The 24,809-nt window shown below is 38.1% G+C and overlaps 1 protein-coding gene across 1 annotated transcript; it reads right to left on the bottom strand.

Annotated features, from left to right (window-relative positions):
• Window positions 1-606: 606 nt before the first annotated feature.
• Window positions 607-22,967, bottom strand: LRRC58 (leucine rich repeat containing 58). Its single transcript, XM_036850223.1, has 4 exons — window positions 22,384-22,967; window positions 10,965-11,093; window positions 9,306-9,583; window positions 607-6,422 (listed from the first exon to the last, which is right to left on the bottom strand). The coding sequence occupies exons 1-4, from the start codon at window positions 22,881-22,883 to the stop codon at window positions 6,214-6,216; spliced, it is 1,116 nt and encodes a 371-aa protein (XP_036706118.1). The 5' UTR covers window positions 22,884-22,967; the 3' UTR covers window positions 607-6,213.
• Between the last annotated feature and the right edge of the window lie 1,842 nt (window positions 22,968-24,809).

Below are 24,809 nucleotides of genomic sequence, written 5' to 3'. Positions count from 1 at the left end.
GCAGTTTTATCCTCAGGAAAGATCAGTTACACCCTATGTTTCTTCTCTTGTGCCCTCAAGTTTCTGAGCCCATCTTCACCAAGAGGACTTCCTATATACCAACCAGGGAAGTGCTGAGCTTTTTCCATTTCAGCAATTCTGAAACATCGGCTGTTTTGCAGAGTGTGTCTTTCCTACCCACTCTGTTTACCTCAACTCATAAGCAACCATGATATTCTTCCAAATTCTGGAATCTAGAAATATGTCAGGTGTTCTAGGGTCACCAAAATAATGGCACTAAATAAGTACTGCAATATCAATGTGCTCAGTTAATACTATACTATTTTGCATTAAGATTGATTCTGGACTAAATGCAAGAAGTAACTGACCTTCAGTAGCAACATGACCTCACCAATTTTTTTTTAGAGTATGCATCCGTAAGTCTGTTAAGATTGTGGAAGCAGAAGGAACTCTGGTAGAAAGGATCTGGTCTAGTTCATCTTTTATCCTTTGCATCTAGCACAGACAGTATAAATACTAATACACGCTTAATGTATTATTCATGTATTGAAAAAATTCAATGAATAGATGAGCAATGGTATAGCAAGTAATCAGGCAAAAACCAACAGTATTTTAGATTTTTTAAGTAAATGCCTGTCAATTAAAACTAAAATACTTTTGCTTTTCCAGAATACAGAATTAGATTCCAACAAAACACTTTTAATGAAATAAGGTACAATGTTTGATAAGGCAAAATTCACACAGAGGGTTAATATTAGATCACATTCTTTTGTGTGTCCTGGGGGAAAAAAGGAGGTATAGAACTGAAGTAGCTTAAATACTCTTTTTAGAGCATTTACCATTACAAGGTAATACATAAATTTGATGCAATAAACTATATCTTGTTCCAAAAATAAAATGTAATTATTGAGTCACATTGCTGAGTTACATTTATTGTTACCATTGTTTTAAATATATATATACCTACAGATATAGATATTAAGTCACAAGAATGCAAACACAGAAAATTAAGAAATCAGGTAATAAAAAATAATCTGACTAAAGTAAAAGTATATATATATTTTTGATATCCTTTGTTGATACTTTAAAGTCCCAAGCTTTATAAAAAGTTAAAATACTGGTTATTTAAAATATTTCTCCCATTATATTTTTGTTTCTCATGAATACAAAGTGGGCTCAGAAATGCAACAGACACTAATTGCAGGCACACAGTTTGCTCCATAATTGCTGTAAAGTGATTGTTGAGGTTAATAATCCTTCTCAGTAACACATCGTCAACCATTTAAGTTAGTGAAAGGATTCTCTTAAAACACCAGTTGTAGACAGAAGAATTAACCAATTTAGTAATGCTTTTGTAGTACCAGCAATAGTGATGTCAAGCTTATCCCCAGTTTCTTCCCATAACTGGAATTGAAAATAAAAGTTTTATTCAATTTAGTCAGAGCAAAAGGAAGAATAACTTCTGTTGAATGCAGATAGTCTCTCCAACCATGGCTTTCTAGTATAATTGTATATAAATAACCTTCTTTATACTAACAAATTTTAATATTAACTAGATTGAATACTGTCCCTTACGATAAACTGAGACTGACAAGCAAGTGCTAGGTAAAAGTCTAGTAGCACCCAAATCAATATTACCCTGTGAGTGTTCAATAATGTCATGTTTGTTGTTAGTGAACTGTTATTTTCTACATCAATTCTTAGCAAATATGAACCAAGTAGAGACATAAAAAGAATGGGGATATTTACATGCAAAAAAATTAAACCATACCCCCTTTTTAACCTGGTATTACAAAGAAAGCACAAAACATGCTAGGCCTCATGGCAATATCTTTATAAGATGCTATTAATATGAATTCGTTAGGAACTTGTCATCCCTTAGTGGTAGCAGATATATTTTCTTTATATGAAAGAGAATATACTTTTTCACTGATTTTATTTCAGGGACTCTAATCCTTTTATGACAGTATGCATGATTGGGATTCCTTCTCCAAAAGCCCTAGACTCAGAGACACTAGGTCTACTTTTAGTAGAAGGAGTCCTTCAGGATCACAGTCATTCTCCTTCAACTCAAAGCAAAGGGTCATGAGGCTGTCACACACAACTTATTAAATGACATAGTTCCCCAAACTTTGGCTCCAGCGAGGAAGATTTAAGGCACATACTTTCAAAGCACAACTAAAGGCACTGCTATCTTTAAAAAGATCATGACTATAATAAAAATACAAAATTGGATGCTATTAAATTCATCAGATTAATGTTATATAGTGCTTAATACAGGAAGAGTGAAGGTCAAATACTTCTCTTCTGTACAGCGGGGATCAGAACTATGAATTCCAGGTCACGTTGCCTAAAACCTATACAGCAGCCTTTACTGTTGTTAAATGCTCAACACAACTTCAAAACTATTTTGGACTAAATGGGGAGTGATAGTTATACTGTCATAAAATCTCTACTTTGGATGAGAAGAAAGGGAGTCATTTAGGGAAAAATTAGGTATTTCTAAATAAATGCAGCTTAACTAATTTTATATACTATATATACATATTGTAACTGATAGAAAGTTCTGCCCACAGAGGGTCTTTAGAATAACTTTTTTTTTATAAACAGCTACTGCTAAAATGCTTTATAAGATCAAACTTAATTTGCAGTAATCATTTGCTTAGTATTTGTTCTCTTTTACATAGTGAAAAGGTAAACATTAACCAAAGGTGTACCACAAATTCCAGGTTAATGAGGTATTACTTTCTCCCTTTGGAAAGAGCAAGGTTGGGTGTAAGAAAATCCTATTATTTGCTGGCCCTTCATTATGGAGGGATGTGGACAATCTCCCACTAGCAGAAACTGAAGAAATTTAGTGATAAACAGGCTTTCAGATGGTAGTTAGTGGGCCACTTAATTTCAAAACAATTCAGTATTACTTTAAAAAACTTTCTTGGCTCAGGGATCTCCTTGGGTGTCTGGTGACTTCTCTTTCCCTGCCTTTTGTGGTTTTTAAAGATTTCTTTCATTTAACACTCCAGCAATCAGCCTTTCCCTTGTCTTCTTTTGTTTAAATTGGTATTTACAATGTTTGGTAGAACTGGTCTGCAGTATTACCCTGCACTAGTGTGGACTGCTTTTAACTTTACATTAGTACAAAAATTTCTCAAGTTTGAGGTACAGTTTATAATACAAGTCGTTACTTTTAAATTTGTTAACTTGAAGTTCCAAATATCAAGAATTTTAGAGTAAGAGACTCCCCCAGGAAGCATTTAGAAGTAAAATATGAACAGTAACCCTCAGACCTACCTCTACTACACAAATACAGAGAATGCTGAGAACCCTGACTAGCTTGTCCTCAGGTCAACCAATCCCTGGCACCATGGAAGCAAAACGTTATAGTAGCTAATCTTCCTATTTCCTAAAATCCTAGGACCATTTCACCGACTCAGTTTGGTGACACTGAGAGAAGTGGATTCCAGGAATAAAGATTACTAAGAATGTTCAATGTATCCATTTCAATTCCAAATATTAGCACTGAAGAATTCCATTCTAAACACATTTATGCTTTGGTTAAGTAGTTTTATCCACAGAAGTTTTGGTCACTAAAATTGTCCAAGTAGAGCAGTATCAAAAACTTACACACAAACAAGTGACTCAGCAACTAGAGAGACTTTCAATTTAAAGACACAGTCAGCTATATGACTCTGGAACTGTAACTCACTTCTGGTTAATTTCTACAGTCATCAGTTATGAAAACAGGGAAGGTAGAGAAAAGAAACAGGGGAAAGCTTAGAAATTATTAGCAGCTCAGGAAAAGTTTAGAAATTATTAGAAGCTCTTATAAAAGGTTAGGTCAAAGATAAAAAAAAGATAAAACAGCTAAAAATGTAGATTTCAGTAAAAGTCACCAAAGAGAGCTGCATACTGATCAGAGATTTTCAAATGTACATATAGAGAAGCGTAACAAACATTTTGTTGAAAGACATTTTGCTGTATACAATGTATATATCTACATTACACAGCAAAGACTAGAAACTGTTTCTGGTTGGACCTATTTACATCTGTAAAAGATCAATCAGTATGTCTTCTTTCCTGGAAGCTGGCAAGGTTAAGCATCCATTTACATACCTACCTGTTTATTTCACAAAGACTAACTCTTAGAAGATTACCCAAGCTGTTACTTAGATCAAACTGGTAATCATTAGGAAGTAAACCAAGGCATTTAAGCCAGAAAAATTTGGTCCTATCAATTTGAGTATTTTACTATGAATACATTATTTTCTGTGAAAATATTTTATGTATCTTACCTAAATCACTTACTTACAAAACACTTTCGGCTTGCCACCTAGGCACTGCCTAAATCATCTTTTATCTTTTATAATTTTGTCATATGCAGCCTGCTGTGGCTCAAATGGAGAAGTAAACAAAGACTTTTTATTACTTCCATTTTATGATATAATCACCCATGTACTACTTTGCTAGGCAGTAGAAAGATACTACATGACTTCTACAGACATAGAAAATTTCTGGATCAAAAGGAAAAAAGAATCTTATTACAACAGAGTGAAGGGATTCACTCTATAGCAGCGTTTCACAACTGCAGTCATGAAACTCTCATGATGTTTCATGAATTAACATATAATAAACAAACTATCCTACAGTATATTTTCTTCTAAAATAAAAAATATATGTGACAAAAACCTAACATATGTACATATCATTATTATACAACAACTTGCTTTCAGGAAATGGTGTGTCCCAGTCATGAATGCCAGAAGTCAGAAGGGAGATCATCTGATGTTCCAATGTGTTTCTGACCTTTGTATTACTCTACAGGTAGTATTTACCAACAAACCATTACGTTATTACAGATTAGTTAGCTAACGATTGCTAATGTGTGCTATGTACTTTATTTTACAATGTCAACTTACAGTTGTACTATTACTCAATTTTTACTGCATGCTAGTTAATAAAAATTTGTCATTTCTATTGGCAACTTGGGAAACCATTTTTCTGCTGTACTTTAAGAATATATTTAATACATTTAAAATATTTTATCAATATATTATTTTCAAAAAGTACTCCATGGTTAAACTTGTTTTGGAAACTGTTCTATTGTGTAAAAACACAATGACTGCTGTGCCCAATTTTATTTCACTTGTAATGTTTCTCTAGTTTTTCTTTAACATTAGAGGAAGTTACAGTTCAGTACACACAGGCAAAGGAGTCATACTGGACTGCTAAAACCTTTAAAATAATTTTCCCACTCCTTTAATGCACGACATAAAGAAGTTTCCTATCTTACATTTCTTTTCTGTTAAAAGAAATCTGACAGATTTTTCCATTAAAAACTATTATTCTGTCTTATGATGAACAGACTGATCAAGATCGTGGCCTCCCATTAATTATAAAAGTGATTTGTTTGAACAAAAAATGAAGTTAAGGTGGCTATGAGCTCAGATGTCAGATATACAGTTGTTTACCTAGTTCTGTTAAAGCATATTTTAAAGTGTTCTGCATAGTATGTCAGGTTATAGGCTGCTCTGGTATCGTTCCTTGAATAAATTTCTAAATCCTTGTTATGATTAAGGCACTACTACAGTCATTGCTGGATTATACAAGGGTAACAACAATCATATAGAACAAAGGAGCAGAAGTGAAGAGTTTTAAAACCCCACGTGAAAGTTATATCCCTTACTTTACCAGTCAGTAGCTGAGAAAGGTTTAGGTCCTATGTAACCATCTGTGAGCTTATCTGAGTAACTCTGTAATCTAGACATATGGGCAATACAAGAATGGAGGGCTAATCCTGTTATGGTATAGTGTTCAACCTAAACTCAAGGACAACTCTGGTAAAAATTACATCTTTGATCATTTCTATCTTCATATCAACTGTCACAAGTTACACCACTCATGGTTTATTATAGCACTGCTCCTTCAGGATGTTCCATTCTGCTGTGTGATTCATGCAAAACTTGAGTGAAAACTGCAAACAATCAGCTAAATCTGAAACTGCCATTCACAGTGAAATTATATTAAAAGAATCCAAACATGGAACTGGACTCATTCCTGCTGAATGGCTAGAAACACAAAATCTTTTACACCATCTCCAACTCCGTCATGGACATTTAAGATGAAGGTACGGTTTCTAGTGAACTTCCAAGTCTATTCTCTTTTCTAACCACCTCTGCTGAGTCTTTTAGTGTTTCACACCACCCTGCTCCCTTTTCAGCCAAGAAGAACTTTCTGCATTCTGTGTGCAGCCACACTGGCTTCATCTTCTGAGTCAGATTCGCTCTGGGATGTGGAGCTGTGAGAGGCAGAGCTGCAAGGGGAAGAGCATTCCGGTGAACACAGGTAGTGCATCAGGGGGAGACGGTATTTCCCACAGAAGTCCACAAATTTAATTTGTCTGACGCAGCAATCAAAGTAGACTCCTGGAGAGAAGAAGGAATAAGGACAAAGTAATCATTACAAAGCAAAGACCCACATTTTCTTTTTCAACCCTATCTCCAGCATTCTGAAGAAATGTCTTATAGTCTTCTCTTTTGAGAATCTTAAGCAGAGGTAGTGGCTGCTCCCATAATTGTTTATAGAAATACTGGAAGGTCTTAGGGATGGCAATTTGACTACAAAGAGAAGGCCAGGAGATCTATCTTAAAGGGAGCTGGCGTTAAAAGGACACTATTTACTTAGCTTGTTTTCTCTGGGTGACTTGGTGGACAGTGGTTGATGGAGATTACAGGATACCTAAAGTGCCCTTTCTCCATCCCCCAAGCCCCTCCTTGGTACTACCCTACAGTCAAGAACTTAAAAAAAAATACAGAACTCCTTTGATAATGATCTTAAAGAATTAGTTGTTATACCCAAAATTTGCAGAAAGGAGACGACTTTTAGTACCCCTGTCCTTATGTATTGGGAAGGAAAAATTGAAAGTAACAAAATGCCATCCTATTTCCACAGGGTCTAAATCTACAGCTTCAAAGCTGTTTCACTACTGATCTCACTTGACTTTCATGCAATTATATATTGCTAAGTAAACTGAAACTAGTATTCAGCTCTTTTGAGTCCTAATTTAGTGCTCCTGAACTGTGGCCCTTCAGCTAAGTAAAAATACAGCTAGAGATGACAGGAAAGCAGAGGTTGCTGTTTTGCGGGCTTCTAGCTGCTCCTCCTACTAAATATTGCACATCTCTAACCCACGAAGGCTGTCACAATGGTTGCAGTATAACCGGAACCCCTAGAACCCTGCATCCCATCACGTCTCTGGAGAATAATCTCAACCTTAATACTCTACCTAGGATTCCTCTGGCACCAACTACTCTGTGTATATCACATAAGGGACCAAAATAAAAAGATGTGGTCCAAGCAAAGGAGAAACAATTTTTCTCCTATTTATTTATTTTTTCTGTTACTTCTCCATTAACTTTCTAATTTTTTGATCCTGTAGTAAGTTAGTATAATTCATAGTTTAAAAAGGGAAATTCATGGTATGTTACTTTGAACAATTCAGAAAAGTAGACAGATTCAGTAAACTGATCAATCAATATTAACAATAAATCCCCCCAAATGTGTTCGCTTTCTGAAGCAAATGGAAGTAATAAAATAATTATAGTTACCAAGAGCTAAAGTAGTACAATACTATCTTGTCATCTGTAAGATCTCAGACTATACAAAGGCAATATCTCACAAAATAGAAAATTACTTTTGTTTAACTCAGAGTTCAATAACTAGAGAATCTGAGGGGGAAAATGTCAATGGTTCACTTCAGATATTATCTCAAAATTTTAAGCTAATAATTTAAAAAGTATTTTTGTTCCTAAGAAAAATTACACAGCAGTATATTAAAGAACTCATTAAGAAACCATTTAAGAGAGAAAAGAGACTTGTTGTAGAGATCTATTTCTAGAAAAGGATAGGTTCCAAGAGATTAGATACAGACTATGAAGCCTGAAGGTCTGGTGTGAGTGTTGTCTCTTGCCACTGTTAAAGCCAACTTCAGAAGGAGAGTCACAGAGAAAATCTAAGTACTTCTAACTTGGCACGGCAGTCTCTACTTCTAAAAGTAAATGGCCAGAAATGGCCCAGAGTAGTGTCATTTTTCTTTTTTAAACTAGTAGTATCTTTTTTACCTTTTAATATTCTTTGAGAAACTTAAATCACCTTCTCTCTGTTTAACGTTATAACAGTTTTCAAGGCCTGACGGGACATCTGGGGAAAACCTCAGCTGGCTCTGATCATATTTATGCAGCATTTCCCTGGCACCTACAATTATCCTACAATAATAAAAACCTTTCTCTACCCCCATTAAATTGGATTTTTTAAAAAGTAGTCTTTTATGAGGGAGCCAAAATAAAATGACCTGCTATCATTCACCAACTCCCCTCCACACACTCTGGCACTTCAGGCCCTTCATAATCTGGCCTCAATGTATCTTTTACTCTTCTTTCATTACTCCCTTAACTGTACATTTGAGCCAAATTATTACTCATCCAACATTCTGCCCCATATTGTTTTGTTTCCAATTTTACTCTCTCCATCTGAAAAGTTTTCTATCCTCAATCAAACCATATCAAAATTCAACTCATACTTCAAGAATTGTCTCATCTTTTCCAGATCTAATAAATGTGCTCTCTTCCTCCTTTGATTTCCAACAGTATTTTGGATTCCTACTTTACACTGTCTTACATTATATTATTTGTTTAGTTCTCTCTAAATGCTCTAAACTCAAGAAATTTTGAAGCATGGATTTAAAAGAATATAAAATTCCAGGGTACATTCTGAAACTGGCACACATTCAGCCTATTCTCATACTCCTTGAATTGTACTCTATAAAGGTACCTGATACTCAGAATGGTGAGTCTAAGAAAATGTCCTTCAAATAAATATGAAAGGTGGCCAAACATTTTAGAGACTCTTCTAAAGCAATTAGAACTGTTTATGCTTTCTTTCTGTTTCCTCTCATGTTACCAATTTACCTTACCCTATGACAGTTCCAAGAAAGATGAGACTTTCTGGGTATTTTTCCTGTGTATGAATCCTGAAGTACCATGAAAAGAAGAAATAAGGAAAGAAAGAAGAAAAGGAGGGAGGGAAGGAAGGAGGGAGGGAGGAAGGAAGGAAGGAAGGAAGGAAGGAAGGAAGGAACCCAGAGAGGGTGAAATGTCTTACTTTCTGGTAAAAGGGTGAAAGAATAAGGCAAACAGAAACAGAGACAAACTGCCTTTCTCTGAAAGAAACCAGCTAATTAAAACAACATTTAGATAATTAATTTAAAAGTAACTAAATGAATGGGAAACAAGGACACTGAATTAACTTACCTCCACACTTTGGGTTTGGGCAATTGCTGGCTAAACTCAAGTATCTAAGAAGATTCCCAGGAAGATCATAGGGAGTATAGGAAATATTTCGAATTTTAATGGTCCGTGCAGCTAACTCCAGGAGAGTTGGAGGATCATAGGTTAAATCTCTAACAAAACGAACAACCAATGGATTTCCTCGCAAACTCAATTCTTCCAAATGAATAAGGTTGAGGATCTCTCGAGGCAGGTATGTCAGCAAGTTATTGTGAAGACTGAGGGAACGAAGTGAATGCAACCTAGAATGAATGCAATACAAGAATCAACCGCCATAAGCAAGAAAACTACTCAGAAAGTTAAGGGAAGGACTCAATTTCCCCGTAAGAATGAGCAATTAAGATTAAGGTCAATGGAAGTAAAATTAAAAGGTGCTGAAACTAAATTAGAGCCCATACTTGTATATATCATGAAGGACTTTGCCCATGGAATCTTAGAGAGCTTAAAATACTTAGAGAGTATTCTGATGTGTTAGCTGATATAAATGCTAGATTTAAAGGGGTTTTTTTTGGCATGTTTTATCATTCAGATACCTAAAAAAGGAAAGATTTCAAATGCAACAGGAATCAAGATCCTTCACATTATCTCATTAGGATAGGAATGCTTCATATCAAATATAAATCAATAAAATCCCATAAAACCTTGGGGAATCTATGCCAAAGTAATACTCTATTTTTGATTACAGAAAAGAGGCTCAACAACTATGGAAAACAGTATGGAGGTTCCTCAAAAAACTAAAAATAGAGTTGCCATATGATCCAACAATCACACTCCTGAACATATATTCAGACAAAACTATAATTCAAAAAGATACATGCACACCTATGTTCATAGCAGCACTATTTGCAATAGCCAAGATATGGAAACAACCTAAATGTCCATCGACAGATGACTGGATAAAGAAGATGTGGTATAAATACACAATGGAATACTACTCAGCCATATAAAAGAATGAAATAATGTCATTTGCAGAAACATGGATGGACCTGGAGATTATCATACTAAGTGAAGTAAGACAAACAGAAAGACAAACACCATATGATAACACTTACATGTGGAATCTAAAATACGACACAAATGAACCTACCTACAAAACAGAAACAGACTCACAGACACAGAGAACAGACTTCTGGTTGCCAAGGACAAGGATGGGGTGAGGGAGGGAAGGATTGGGAGTTTGGGATTAGCAAATGCAAACTATTATATATAGGATGGATAAACAACAAAGTCATACTGTATAGCACAGGGAGCTATATTCAATATTCTGTGATAAACCATAACAGAATAGAATAGGAAAAAATATATATATGTATAACTGAATCACTTTACAGCAGAAATACAACACTGTAAATCAACTATATGTCAATAAAATTTTTAAAAAATAATAAATTTAAAAAAAGAAAAGAGGCTCAATGATTATGAGGAATATATCAAGAGCATTTAAAAGTAAAATCAAAAATAAGCCACCCAATTCATAACACACCTCAGAACTTTCATTCTCATGTATCATTTACTTTGAGAACACTTAATTCTTTTCCACATACAAATCATGTGGGTGAATGCAGGATGATAATTCCTAAGCATGTATCTCTGTGTGTACATAAACTGTCTGAAAATACTCACTGTGAAAGCTGAGGAGGCACACTTTGGATTTTGTTGTCACATAATACCAAGTAATTTAGAGAAGGCAAATTTCCTAATTCTGGCGGGATTTCTTTGATGAAGTTTCCTCCAAGATATAAACACTCTAAACTGCAAAAATAAATGAAAAAAACAAAAAAAACACAAAATTTGAACAAGTACCCCATTATCTTTATTACAATGAACACGTATCATTTATTCATTCAGCAAATGTTTTACTCAGGCTTTCTATGTGCTATACAGTCTCTGGAGGAATAATGCAATCTTCAGGGAGCTTATATTATAGGTAAGCAGACAGGTAAGCAGACAAGACGCACCAATGTTAGACAATATTATAATTAAATGCAAAACAAGGCCCCAAATAAGCATAACATGATTAAAATACCAAAATAAGCAGAACAATCCATAAATGATATAGGAGTTTAAAAAGTAGAGAAATAAAAAAAAATACATTAGTTCTGATTGGAAAGGCTCCCAAAAGTGTTGTGACTTCAGCTGGATTATGAATTTAGCCCATTTAGGGTAGGAGGAAAGAGGACCTTCAGGTCAGAAGAAGGGTTTTTATGGGATAATGAGTATACCTTTTAACACATAAGAAGAGAATTCATGTTGAGGAACCCAGAGATAACAGCTGGATAAAGGCCAAATTACAGGAGCCCTGTATTCGTGCTGGTGGGTTTGGACTCAATGCGTTACTAGGCAATGGGAAGGGGAAAACCACTAGCTTTTTTTTGAAGAGTGGAAAAAGACAGCTGAAGTCTGTTTCTTCTTTGCTCTTATTATGGCAAATGCAGTCTTCAGAGGCTAACTAAATAAATTATGTAAAACTGACCACTATTATGAAATTAAAGTTCCAGATAATTATCCTGTTTCCTAATAATAAGTTAACAACATTTTAGACATAGCATATATTGCACCAAAATGTACTGCTACTCCTTGTGGTGATGACTGTAGAAAGGCTCTCTCCAAAAGATTTTTTCAGGTGATGGGGGGGATGGCAGAATCAGTTCTTACTACATAAATATCAATGAAATGTATACATATAGATCTTTCCCATAACTATGTTACTTTTGTCTTCCTGTTAAATCTGCTCAGTAAACATTATCATTCTTTTAAGACACCTTTAAATGTAGGGAAAAACAGCCTACTAAACTGTTACCCAAACTTCCAGGATAAGAATTAACTGGGAGGGCTTCCCTGGTGGCGCAGTGGTTGAGAATCTGCCTGCCAATGCAGGGGACACGGGTTCGAGCCCTGGTCTGGGAAGATCCCACATGCCGCGGAGCAACTGGGCCCGTGAGCCACAGCTACTGAGCCTGCGCGTCTGGAGCCCGTGCTCCGCAACAAGAGAGACCGCGATAGTGAGAGGCCCGCGCATCGCGATGAAGAGTGGCTCCCGCTTGCCACAACTAGAGAAAGCCCTCGCACAGAAACGAAGACCCAACACAGCCAAAAATAAGTAATAAATAAAAAATAATAAATAAAAATTAAAAAAAAAAAGAATTAACTGGGATACTTCTAAAGCTACAAAATCTAGGCCCTGCTCAGATCCAGTAAATCAGAGTTCCAGGGGAAGGGTCTGAGAAGTGGCAGATTTTAGGGTACAAGCTGTAATGTTAAAAGAAAAAGCCAAATTACCCTGCAGAGTTATAGCTAACTACAATCCACAATTCACATTTAAGAGCACTCTTTACCCTACAGCCCTGCCAACACTTAATATCATCACCTGCTTTAACGTTTTTATTCTACTTTTTACTATTTAGCTGGTGTGAAAAATGATACCATTCTGTACTAGTAATCTCTAATTATTAGTGACGTTTAGCATCTTTTTATGTTTTGACCATTCGTACATCTTTAGAGAACTGCGTTTCTAACCTTTACCCATTTTTCTCATGGGTTATATGGCTTTCTCTTAGTTTGCTGAGAGCTTTGTTGTTGTTAAACATATGTTCTGCATAACCTTACTCCTCTGTGGTCTAAAGTGTGGTCTATTTTTGTTCACATTTTATATGTGTAAAAAGAATGTGTAGTTATTAGGATTCAGCTTGTTAGCTGTGCAATTCAAATTTTTTATAGTCTCTCATTATTCCACTTTCTTACTCTGGTGGTTAGTTTCCTACCAGAACCATGGTTTTCCCTTTATAGTTCTGTCAATTTTTGCTCTCTTTCTCCTCAAAATATGGAAGCTATATTGAAGATACATTCAGGTTCATGATGGTTAAAACTTCTTGTTGCATAGTTCCTTAATTCACATGAAGCATTTCTCATACTTCCTTCTAATCCATTTTGCCGTAAAATCTATTGCCTCTGATTATCAATACTGCCTACCTGTTTTTGTTAGTATTTATTTAATCCTAGCTCCACCATTTACCAGTATGAGAACTTGGGCCCGTTACTAAATCTCATTATGCCCCAGTTTCCTCTTCTTTAAAATTGAATAACATTACTATATATCATATAGTCAATAAATACGAACTAGGCACCGACCATGTGCCGGGCACTATTCCAGGGAATATAATGTAAATAAGACCAAGCTCTTGACCTTAAGAAGCCTACATTTTAGTGAGAGAGACAGTAAATCAATGAATGTATATATATTATGCCAAATAGCTTTATGTGCTACAAAGAAAAAAACGGAGGTAATCGGATGTTGATGGAAGTGATACTGTAGAGAGGGTGGTCAGAAAAGGTTTCTCTTAGGAGATGACACTTGAACAGAGATCTGAAGAAATGACTGAGGACAAATCCCTGCAGTGGAAAAAAGCTTGGTGTGCTGTGAAAGAGCAACACAGCCAGCGTGGGTACATCAGGGTGACAGGGGTGGGGAGAACGGTGGTCAGAGAAGTTAGAAAGGTAGCCTGGGAAAGCCAGATCACAGAGGGCCCTTCAGGCCTCAGCAAGGATTCTGAATTTATCCTATAGGTAGAAGGGGTTTGAACAAAGGCCAGTTGTATAACTTGACTTACACTTTAGAAGGATCACTTTGGTTACTGTTTGGAAAACAGCAGGAGAAGTGGCAGGGACAGGCGAGTGCAATGGGAGGAGTGGAAGCAGGAAGACCAGACTGGAGTCTAAGGCAGTTGAGTCCAGATATGAAATGATGGAGATTTGCTTCGTACATCTTTTTCTACCCCTTAACTTTAAACATATTGGGGTATTTCTATTTTAAGTGTAACTCTTGTAAACAGTGCACAACTTGATTGTTGATATATCTGCACTTGTGTTTTCTTTACCATGCTGTATCTCAATATCTTTTTCTCTTCTGTCTGCCTTCTGTTGTGTTCATCAAGTTTCCTTTTGTCCCACTCCCTCTATTATTTTGAACTGCACATGCTACATCTATTTTGCTAGTAGTTACCCCTTCAATTTCCTTTGCTCTCCCTCTCACTCCCAAATACACAACCATGCTCACTTCTCTGTCATCTTCATATCATCATCCAGGATTAGCTCTACCTTGATTTGAAAATAAATTGAAATTTATTTATTCCCAATCAATAATTACTCAGAGTCATCAATATGTTTTACCAATTTCTCCGTTCACCATTGTTTTTGGCACTTGCTATTTCTTTTAAAGTTCATTTTTCTTGGAGTACATCCTGTAGAAGTTCTTTCAGTAAGGACTCACAGTTGTTAATCTTTGAGTCCTTTGTCTCTGACGTTCTTATTTTTTCCCTTCACACCTGAATAATAGCTTGGCTGGGCATAAAATTCTACGTTGACAGTTACTTTTCCTTACCAGGAGGAAGATACTGTTCTACTATCTTATTACAGCCCATATTCCTTTGTAGGTAATCTGCTTTTTTTCTTATTAGGAGTTTTTAGGGTCTTTTTTCTTTATCCTTCTTGTTCTACAGTTTTATTATGATGTGTCAAGATACCAGTTCAGAGTGCTCTCTTTCTTTAATCATGGGAAATTCTCAGCTACTATTACTTCTGGCATTGCCTTTCCTACATTCTCTCTATTCTCTTTCTGAAATTCCTAGCAAACAGCACTTTGAACTTCAGGGTCTATTTTCCATTTCTCTATACATTTCTTTCATACGTTCCATTTCTTGATTTTTTTTGTGCTGCATTCCAGAATGCCTCAGTAAGATCTTTTAGCTTACTGATTCACTATGCATCAGCTGACTCCAGTCTACCATTCAGCCCACTGAGTTCCTAATTGTGTATTTTTATTTCTAGAAATTCCAATTGGGGTTTTCATAGTTGTCAGTTTTAAAACTTCTTATTCTTGTTTCACTGATGAAGTTCCCTCCTTTATCTCTCTGAAGTTAGGAAACAAACTTATTTTAAAGTCCTTTATAGATGACCTTTATACATATTTTCTGATACAATTACTTCCATTTGTTGACTTTCTTATCTGTATTTCATAATCTCAGCCTTCCTTGATGTGTGGTGATTCAAAAAGCCAATATGAATCTGAAGTTTTGTCATTTAAAAAATATATTGATACTCTCCTTTCTATTTCTTATTGTGTAAATCTTTTCAAGACTGCATTTCTCTCTTTAGACTTACAATGCTCAGTAAAAGTAGGCAGAACACTTAACCCTGATAGACTATTTTTTTCTCCTTAAAGGATTACCTTGTAGCAAAAATCAATGGTCTGGATACAAAACTGAATTCCCCTACCTATAAGTGTTTAAACACTGGTGAAAAAGGTTCCTAGGCAGGATTTTTTGATCTTACAGATTATGGTATAAGTTACTGCTCAGTTACTGAGAAATTTCTATTTTTCAATGATGAGAGCTACTAGAATAGAATAGAATAGAGTAGAGTAGAAAAGAATATTTGGAGTCCAAAACAGAAACTTCTCTGGAAAAAAAACAATTCTAATGAGACCGTTGGGAAAAATTTTTAGCAAACTTGGAAGTCCTTTTATAAAGGATTCAATAGTTACATAACAACTTGCAATTTAGTCTAGTGAGGGAGAAAAGAAAAGAAAGTGATGAAAGGGAAGAGTGAGTCTGAGAGCAAATATAAATATTGCCCTTTCTATATGGTTAAGTCAGGAACCAAGAGAAACTAGTGTCTGGTGGTCAGTCACTACTCAATGTCTTCTCTCAGTGATTTGGAGTTGGTGGGGAGGTAAACAGACAGAAAGGACGCCAAACCTTAGCTGTTACTATGACTTTGGCAGAGAAAGATCTGATGTTCTAAAATATAACCAAGTTCATGACTTCAAAACCATATAAATCTCTTCTGCAGCTGATGGGTATCACTAATTAGAGTATACAACCAGCATATTAAATTTACATTTTCAGGCTTATGTACCACTTTGAAACTCAAATAATTTCCAAAGTTCTTGGACTTAAAGCCTTTCAATGATTTGTGGGAATTAAATTTCTAAAACACACTCTACTGTTTCCAAACATGCTTTTCTATAAAGAGAAATGAAATTATTGTTGAATTTAAAGCAAAACTGTAGTGTTTAAAAGTTCTTGTATTTGTCAAAATTGCACCTCTGTTAATCAGACTTGAAACAATTCTATTCTTTTGATGTTTGACAAATACAAAAAACATGAAAATCATTCACAAAATTTAGAGAAGAATTCTTCCTTTCTTTTTTGTTTAAGGTTAACAGACCAACCTTAAATTTGTTTTCTGAAAAGTATCTCACCTCTCCAATCCTTAGGGATACTGAAGTGGGTACCTTTCCTATAGGAAGGGCCAGTGACCCACTGGAAAAATACATTAGGGTCCACTTAGTGCCAATCAACTTAACCACAGGTGTAAGCAAAAAATGTTTTGCTTCTCCACCCAAACATTAAATATAACAAAAATATACATGAGTCCCATGTTATGGCTGGTTAAAGGGAGATGGAATTAAAGTGAGACAGGTTTGTACCTAAAGAGGCAGAAAATAGAAAATAAGAGAAACACAGAAAGATAAGAACCATACATTTGTGGATAAAGTAGTTTTCTTGAGGCAGCATCCCCATACTAAATCATTTTCAAATATACTCACTACAGGATTTTAAAGTCCATTATACATTCAAAAGTAGAAGCACAAATGAAGGAATCATCTCTTGGTTCTTGCCCCAGCCTAAGGCACTGAAAGAAGTCAGAAGGAAGAATTGAGAGCCAGAGAAAAACTCAATATGTGACTCTAAATGGGGAAAAGAGTTTTTATTTAAACTTTACTGCTGCATTCTATTTATCAACTGGTTGAGTCGTCTCTTTTGTAAGATATCAACCTATTGCACACTAGCTTCAAAACAGTCCAGGACATTAATATTTAGCTTTTATTTCCATCACAATTCTCATATCTTTAATTTCTAAAACCACATCAGGCAGACAGTGAAAGAGGGGTCATGAACAGAAAAAGGAAGGAAATCTTTTCTTACTTGAGAAGAAAAGATTGTGGGGAATGGTACCAACGCAACTCACCTGTGCTCAAACCTACTCTCCCCATGTCTAGCATCCTGGATGCCAAAAAGTCCTCGAGCTTTTGTTTTCTTTAACAAAGTCTATTACCCGTTGGGTGATAAGTTATTAAGCTCTTCCTCAGTTAATGTCTGAGCTAGTTGAGAGGAATAAAAGTTAAGAGTTCAGAAAAAGAAACAGGTCAAAATATGAATTACACCTACTTTTCCAACACTGTAAGAACAAAACCAAGTTTGTCCATCTACTAGCTAAACAGTTATTATACCTACTTGCTGAAGAAGAACCTCATATTTTGATGGAAAGAACCTACATCCACAACCTCATGATTCACACTGAGCCTAATTTACTCAAGGGGAATGAAGTTAATCATAAAAATAAGATTTTCACCATCTACTTGTTATACTTTAAAATCATCTTTCAAAAACCACTTTTCAAAAATTTTACCACCAGGGAAAAGGATCAACAGAATACAGAAAATATACATGAAAATACCCTGATAAATCTGGAGGATCAAATACACCAATTAAGCTAGGAGTATTTATTTGTTATTCCCTCCTGGAAGGATGGAGGGTGAGGAGAAAGGGGACCTCTATATGGGTTATATACTCCGCATTATTATTATTATTATTTTTAAAGCCTTATTCTTTTAAATTTTATTTATTTATTTATGGCTGTGTTGGGTCTTCGTTTCTGTGCGAGGGCTTTCTCCAGTTGTGGCAAGTGGGGGCCACTCTTCATCGCGGTGCGCGGGCCTCTCACTATCGCGGCCTCTCTTGCCGCGGAGCACAGGCTCCAGACGCGCAGGCTCAGTAATTGTGGCTCACGGGCCCAGCTGCTCTGCGGCATGAGGGATCTTCCCAGACCAGGGCTCGAACCCATGTCCCCTGCATTGGCAGGCAGACTCCCAACCACTGCGCCACCAGGGAAGCCCTCCACATTATTTTTTAAACTGCTGTTAAAGAGGGTAGATTCCAAATGCTCAGAAACACCTCACTTGGTTTTAAAAGCAACATGGCATAATAAACAATATTCATCAATGTTACCAATGAGGTCTAGGGACTCCACGTATATTCTAAGAGAAGATGGTGTTCTTGGGCAGGTACCTTAGGGTTTGAGTAACTGAACCTCCACCTCTACATTTTTGAAGCTTTAATGTATTATTTTAGTAGTAAGCAGTAAGTAGTAAGCAGCCTTTGAGGGTTGAAGCACATGAATCTCCCTGTCACTATCTGGCCTCAAGCAAGTCACTGATACTAAATCTGTTTCTTCGTCTGTAAAAAGAAGGGGGTGACTCAGGCCAATTGCCTAGGCTGTCTCTACTTCTAAGAGTATATTTCTACATGACCCTTTCAGCCTACATTCAACTAGAGTTTATATTTGGAGCATATATCCTAAACCTTTACGGATTCTTATCAGTAAAGAGAAATAGAGCAGACAACTGAAGAATGAAAACAATGACATAAAAGAGCCTACATACAATTGGAGACAAAGGTACAATGACCCAAAACCACAGTAAACAGCCCAGAAAATCAGGTCAATCAGGAAAATGGCTTTAGCCAATCCTCCTGATCACATATTCAACAGAACAGAAGTCAGAAGAATTAGGTTCTAGCCCTTACTCTGTCACTGTGGAAAATTCATGGGTTTGAAGTCAGAGATCCAGTTTGATCCAAAGGTCAAATCCAGTTCTACCACTCACTGGCTTTGTGATCTTAAGACTACTTCTCAGGGCCTCAGTTTCTTCTTCTCATGTCACAGAGTCATTGTGAAAATTAAAAAGCATATTTAGAGAATCTACCACAGGGCCTACTGCATTGTAAGGATTCAATAAATGGGATTTTTGCCTACCTTTCTCCCCATGTGATGGTAATATTTGCTCTAAGTTTTTCTTAGTATATTAAAAAAATTCAAATGAGAATGTTGGCATTAACATCAAAATTAGAAGGAACTAAGGCTTGACAATTTTACATCTAAATCTCTCTCCAACCCTTCTATCAATATTTCTTTCTATCTCTCCTAGCATCACCCTGGTATAAGCTACCATCATCTCTCATTCTACTAGAATAGCCTCCTTCCATCCAGCCTTCAAAATGTCTTCTCATCTCTCCACCTGCTCCCCCCTACATTCTTGCACAGCAACAAGACAGATGTGCTTTTTAAAAACTCTTCCATGCGTACTTAGAATAAAATTCAAGCTTTACCATGGCCTTCAAGATATGACATGGCCTGAGATCTGGTCCAAGTTTATATTTGCTACTTTCCCTCTTGGTCACTTCCTCACTATGCTCTAGTACAATGTCCTCCTTTCAAAATTTTGGCCTTCAGTCCTTCTTGTCTCTGGGTTTTCATGTGCGCTGTTCCTTCAATCTGGACTGATCCCATCCCACCCTCTCCTGGTTAATTCTTACTCTTCTTTTAAAAGCTCAATTCAAATGTTACTTGCTCAAAGACCAAACTAAGTTACTTCGTTTCAAGGCACTCTGTACTTCTTCACAGAACTTATAACAACTGTAATTAAATAATGAAGTTAACAGGTGTTTAATGTCTCCTCTGTTAGAATGCTCCATGAGGGCAGGATCCCGTTCACCACTGTATCCCCAGCACCTAGGACAGTGCCTAACACTGGGTAGGTACTCAATAAAAATCTGTTGGTGAGTAAACAAAGGGACATCTTGTCCAAATGCCTCATTTAGCTGATTAGGAAGCTGTAGTCAGGATATGTTAAAGTGACTTGCGTAAGGCTGGGACACCAAGAGTTCTTTTTTTTTAACAATAATAAACATTTATTTAGTGCTTATTACACGTCAAGCATAGGTTTACTCATTACTTTTTTTTTTTAAACATCTTTATTGGAGTATAATTGCTTTACAATGGTGTGTTAGTTTCTGTTTTATAACAAAGTGAATCAGTTATACATATACATATGTTCCCATATCTCTTCCCTCTTGCGTCTCCCTCCCTCCCACCCTCCCTATCCCACTCCTCTAGGTGGTCACAAAGCACCGAGCTGATCTCCCTGTGCTATGCGGCTGCTTCCCACTTGCTATCTATTTTACGTTTGGTAGTGTACATATGTCCATGCCACTCTCTCACTTTGTCACAGCTTACCCTTCCCCCTCCCCATATCCTCAAGTCCATTCTCTAGTAGGTCTGTGTCTTTATTCCCGTCTTGCCACTAGGTTCTTCAGGACTTTTTTTTTTAAAGATTCCACATATATATGTTAGCATACGGTATTTGTTTTTCTCTTTCTGACTTACTTCACTCTGTATGACAGACTCTAACTCCATCCACCTCATTGCAAATAACTCAATTTTGTTTCTTTTTATGGCTGAGTAATATTCCATTGTATATATGTGCCACATCTTCTTTATCCATTCATATGTTCATGGACACTTAGGTTGCTTCCATGTCCTGGCTATTGTAAACAGAGCTGCAATGAACATTTTGGTACATGACTCTTTTTGAATTATGGTCTTCTCAGGGTGTATGCCCAGTAGTGGGATTGCTGGGTCGTATGGTAGTTCTATTTTTAGTTTTTTAAGGAACTTCCATACTGTTCTCCATAGTGGCTGTATCAATTTACATTCCCACCAACAGTGCAAGAGGGTTCCCTTTTCTCCACACCCTCTCCAGCATTTATTGTTTCTAGATTTTTTGATGATGGCCATTCTGACTGGTGTGAGATGATATCTCATTGTAGTTTTGATTTGCATTTCTCTAATGATTAATGATGTTGAGCATTCTTTCATGTGTTTGTTGGCAATCTGTATACCTTCTTTGGAAAAATGTCTATTTAGGTCTTCTGCCCATTTTTGGATTGGGTTGTTTGTTTTTTTGATATGGAATAGCATGAGCTGCTTGTAAATTTTGGAGATTAATCCTTCATCAGTTGTTTCATTTGCAAATATTTTCTCCCATTCTGAGGGTTGTCTTTTCGTTTTGTTTATGGTTTCCTTTGCTCTTATTCTCAGGTCAATATTCTTTTCACTACACTTAACTCTGAGGTCCCTTTCAGCTCTAATATTCTGTTATCTCAGAAAATTCAATAAAGGATGTGAAAATATTTTACAGATGGAAGATTCTGTTTTTTCACTTTGGACAATACACTTGCTCTTACTTTATTTCTCACTCCCCTGCAGGGCACCTTTAGGGGACTTTGGTTACCCTGCTTCTCTGCTTCCTTCTTCCATTTAATTCAACATATATTTACCGAACAATCTAGTAGATGAGGCAGATCTGTAGGCCAGGAATTATAATCAATAAGTGCAATGGCAGGGTGAATGAGGTACAGAAGAAGTACAGTTTAGGCAATAATTAACTGTTGTCCAAAAAGCAGTAAAGAAAAGAAACAAAGAAATGACCCTTAAAACAGGTTTTGAAGGATAAACACGAGTTTGCCAGAAGTAAGCAACATTCCAGACAAAGGGAACAGCAATACAGAGGCATTGTATCAATTCAACACATATTTAGTCAGTGCCTACAAGGTGCTGGTAAAGTGCACAGCTCAGTGAATTCCACAAATAGTTTTGCTGGTATCGCTACAGAGAAGATGGAGCAGGAAATGTAGTGGAAAGCAAGGATCAGATCGGAGTACCTTGTCTGTCACGCTACAAGACATAAATTTGATCTACAGGCATGGAAAACCACCCAAGACTTCGCAGCAAGGAAGGAACCGTCGGAGCAAGGTTGCAAGGAGCACCTCATATTTACATTTGTTTGAGTATGTACTCAGTTCGGATCACTCCATCAGACCCCAAAAGACGACAGAAAAACTGCCTCGAAGATCTGCACAGGGCAAACACAACAAACCAAATGCTGTCACGACCACGACCTTATTAGATCTTCACTACAACTCGTTGAGTTGGCAGGGCAATACTCACAGCCAAAGAGTTGAAGAAGAGCCTAGACTAAGACAAGTACGTGACGACCGAACGGCGCCCCAAGACCAGAGGCGGGGCCCCGGGGCTCCCGGACACCGCCCCGGGCCTCCCTACTCTCAGGCAGGCACCCGCTCACCTCCTCAAGTTCTCGATCTCGGCTGGGATGTTCTGAAGCTGGTTGCCGCCGAGGCTGAGGGTCTGCAGCGCGCGCAGATCCAGCAGCGAGGCTGGAACCTCTTGGAAGCAGTTCCCGCTAAGGTTGAGCACCTGGAGGCTGCGGCAGAGCGGCGACTGGGCCAGGCCCTTGGGCAGCGCGCCGGGCCCGCCGAGCCGGTTGTTCTTGGCCAGCAGCGTGCGCAGGCCGCGCAGCGCCAGCAGTTCCGGCCCCAACGCGGTCAACGCGTTGCCGCTCACGTCCAACAGCTGGAGGTGCGGAAAGCCGCTGCCCAGCGCCCGCGGCAGCGACACCAGACGGTTGTGCGGCAGCAGCAGCCGCAGCAGCGCCTCCCGCGCGCCGCGCCGCTCCTCGCCCCGCGCCTCCAGCTCCGACTCCAGGGTCTCGGGGGACACGCTGAGGCGGGACAAGTTCAGTTCGGCCTCCCCGGCCGTGGCCACCACCGCTCCGGCCTCCTCCATCCCGGCCGCCGCAGAGCGCCACGCGCGACCCACAGGCCGGGAGCTCCGCGGCGCCCCGGAACCTGAACCAAGCGCTGCGTCGGAAGTGGCGTGGGTGGGCGGGCGGGCGCGCGGGCGCGCGCGCGCGCGCTAACCGCGCGCGCCCCCGCCGAGTCACGCGACGCGAGACGGCGGGGTGCGCGCGCCGCTCGGGGGCCGGGCTGCGCCGCTCGGGGGCCGGGCTCCGCCTCACGCGGCCCGCTGCTCGGCCCGGGCGTGCCGGTGGGGGCGGAGACCCGGCGGCCCTTAGTTACTCTCTGAACGCGGCCGGGTTTGGGCAGCCGCGGTTTATGGTCCCTGGAGTCTGGTGACCTGTCCCCGGAGTCCAGGACCGCCTCGGTAAACAGCCCGAGGACAGTTTTGTTATTTGGCTTTGAGGGTTCGCGTGTCACGGTGCCCCGCCCTCTTGGTTTCCAGTTTAGGAGTTGGGGCCCTTGGTCTGCGGGATTAAGCAAGAACACAGGAATTTAGTGGTGATTCAGCTCCATGACAGCAAGACCCAGGAATTTCAAGTCCCGGGATTAACCAAGCCGACTTTGAAGTGCGAAGGCAGCTGGACTAGAAATCAGAACTCTTGGATCTTACCTCGGGTTCAGCTGTTAAATAGCCTTGTTTCCTCGGACGTGGGATTTGATTTCAGTTTCTCCATCCATAAAATATGGATAATCCTTGCCCTGCTTGCCCTACAGCATTCTTTTTAAAAGAAGCGTTTTAAAAGGAGTGTGTCAAATAAGGACGTTTCGCCATTTTCGCTGTAGAAGCACTTCTGTGGTTTTTTGGTTTAAGTTTTAGTGGCTAGAAATGAATTTGGGAGCCATGGAGAAGTTTTCGTTAATTTGAGATAGCTCAGATTAATTGATCAGTTTAAAAACGCAGAAAGCATTGAGATTTTAGTTCAGGTTAAAACTACAATTTAACTGGGAAAATCCACACTCTGGCTTTAACTCAGTACTTCTAATTAACATTTTCTTCCTTGCCCTAAATTCAGTCTTTTCTGAAATTACTTTTTATAATTTTGAAAAGTCATTACTAGAAATGAAAATATTCAGCGTATTTTTTACAAAGTCATGCACAAAAACGTTAAAAGATTGTGTATAACCGATGCCATTAAATTGCTTTCTTCCTAAAAAGGAGGATAAATAACTTTTTTCTTGCCAGTTATTAGTGTGAGAAACTTTATGCTTCTTACTCCCCCGCCAAACTTCACCTTAATTTCTGATTGAGTTATAGCTGTGGGAGGTTACACATTGTGAGTTTAAACCAGGGATGGAATGTTTTTAAAACCGCTGGAGTGTCCTGAATTTGAAGCCTGTTTTGAAAGGGCCCTTTTAAAAATGAGACCTTCCTTATTTTGGATCAAGATTACATTCTGGCAGGAACCTAATATGTGAAAATTGCAAATGTGTAAAGTAATACAGTTTTATGCTTTTAAAAATGTGTATGTGTCTGTGATAAAAATAAACTGACGGGAATGTAATGTAAAATGAGAAAACATAATTCAAATATGATTCAGAAATAGAGTTAAGGTCACAAATCGGTGAAATTAAGGGGGAAGAGATAGAAATAGTCTCAATATTAGAGAATGAAGCTACCTGGTAGAAAGTTTTGAAGATATGTTGAGAGTAATGGGAGGATTCCCTCCCCCCCCCCACCCCATTGCTCATTATAAGAACCCTCTCTATCTCAGCTATCATGGGTGCATCTCTTTGTTGAAGCCAGGTGGGTCTAAATAAAGCAGCATCCCTCAACACTACAGTGGGCCTTGAAACTGTCCAGTGAGCTTGGAGAGTTTTGAAAACTCCTTTGGAGGTGAAGGAGCTTTGGTGGCTTGTGAACCTTCACAGTGATGGATGCAGTTGGGGCACCAGAAAGTGTGAAGGGAAAAGG

Source organism: Balaenoptera musculus, chromosome 4 (genome assembly GCF_009873245.2).
Source record: "Balaenoptera musculus isolate JJ_BM4_2016_0621 chromosome 4, mBalMus1.pri.v3, whole genome shotgun sequence".
Lineage (NCBI taxonomy): Eukaryota > Metazoa > Chordata > Mammalia > Artiodactyla > Balaenopteridae > Balaenoptera > Balaenoptera musculus.
This window is presented reverse-complemented; position numbering and strand designations above follow the sequence as displayed.

Bases quoted from the DNA above. Each gene is read 5' to 3' on its own strand.
- LRRC58 (XM_036850223.1), bottom strand. From the start codon at position 22,883: ATGGAGGAGGCCGGAGCGGTGGTGGCCACGGCCGGGGAGGCCGAACTG. The intron at 11,094-22,383 runs GTGAGCGGGTGC...TTATTTTTGCAG, and splicing joins GAGATCGAGAACTTGAGGAG to TTTAGAGTGTTTATATCTTG. The intron at 6,423-9,305 runs GTAAGTTAATTC...TCTTCTCTCCAG, and splicing joins CCCAAACCCAAAGTGTGGAG to GAGTCTACTTTGATTGCTGC.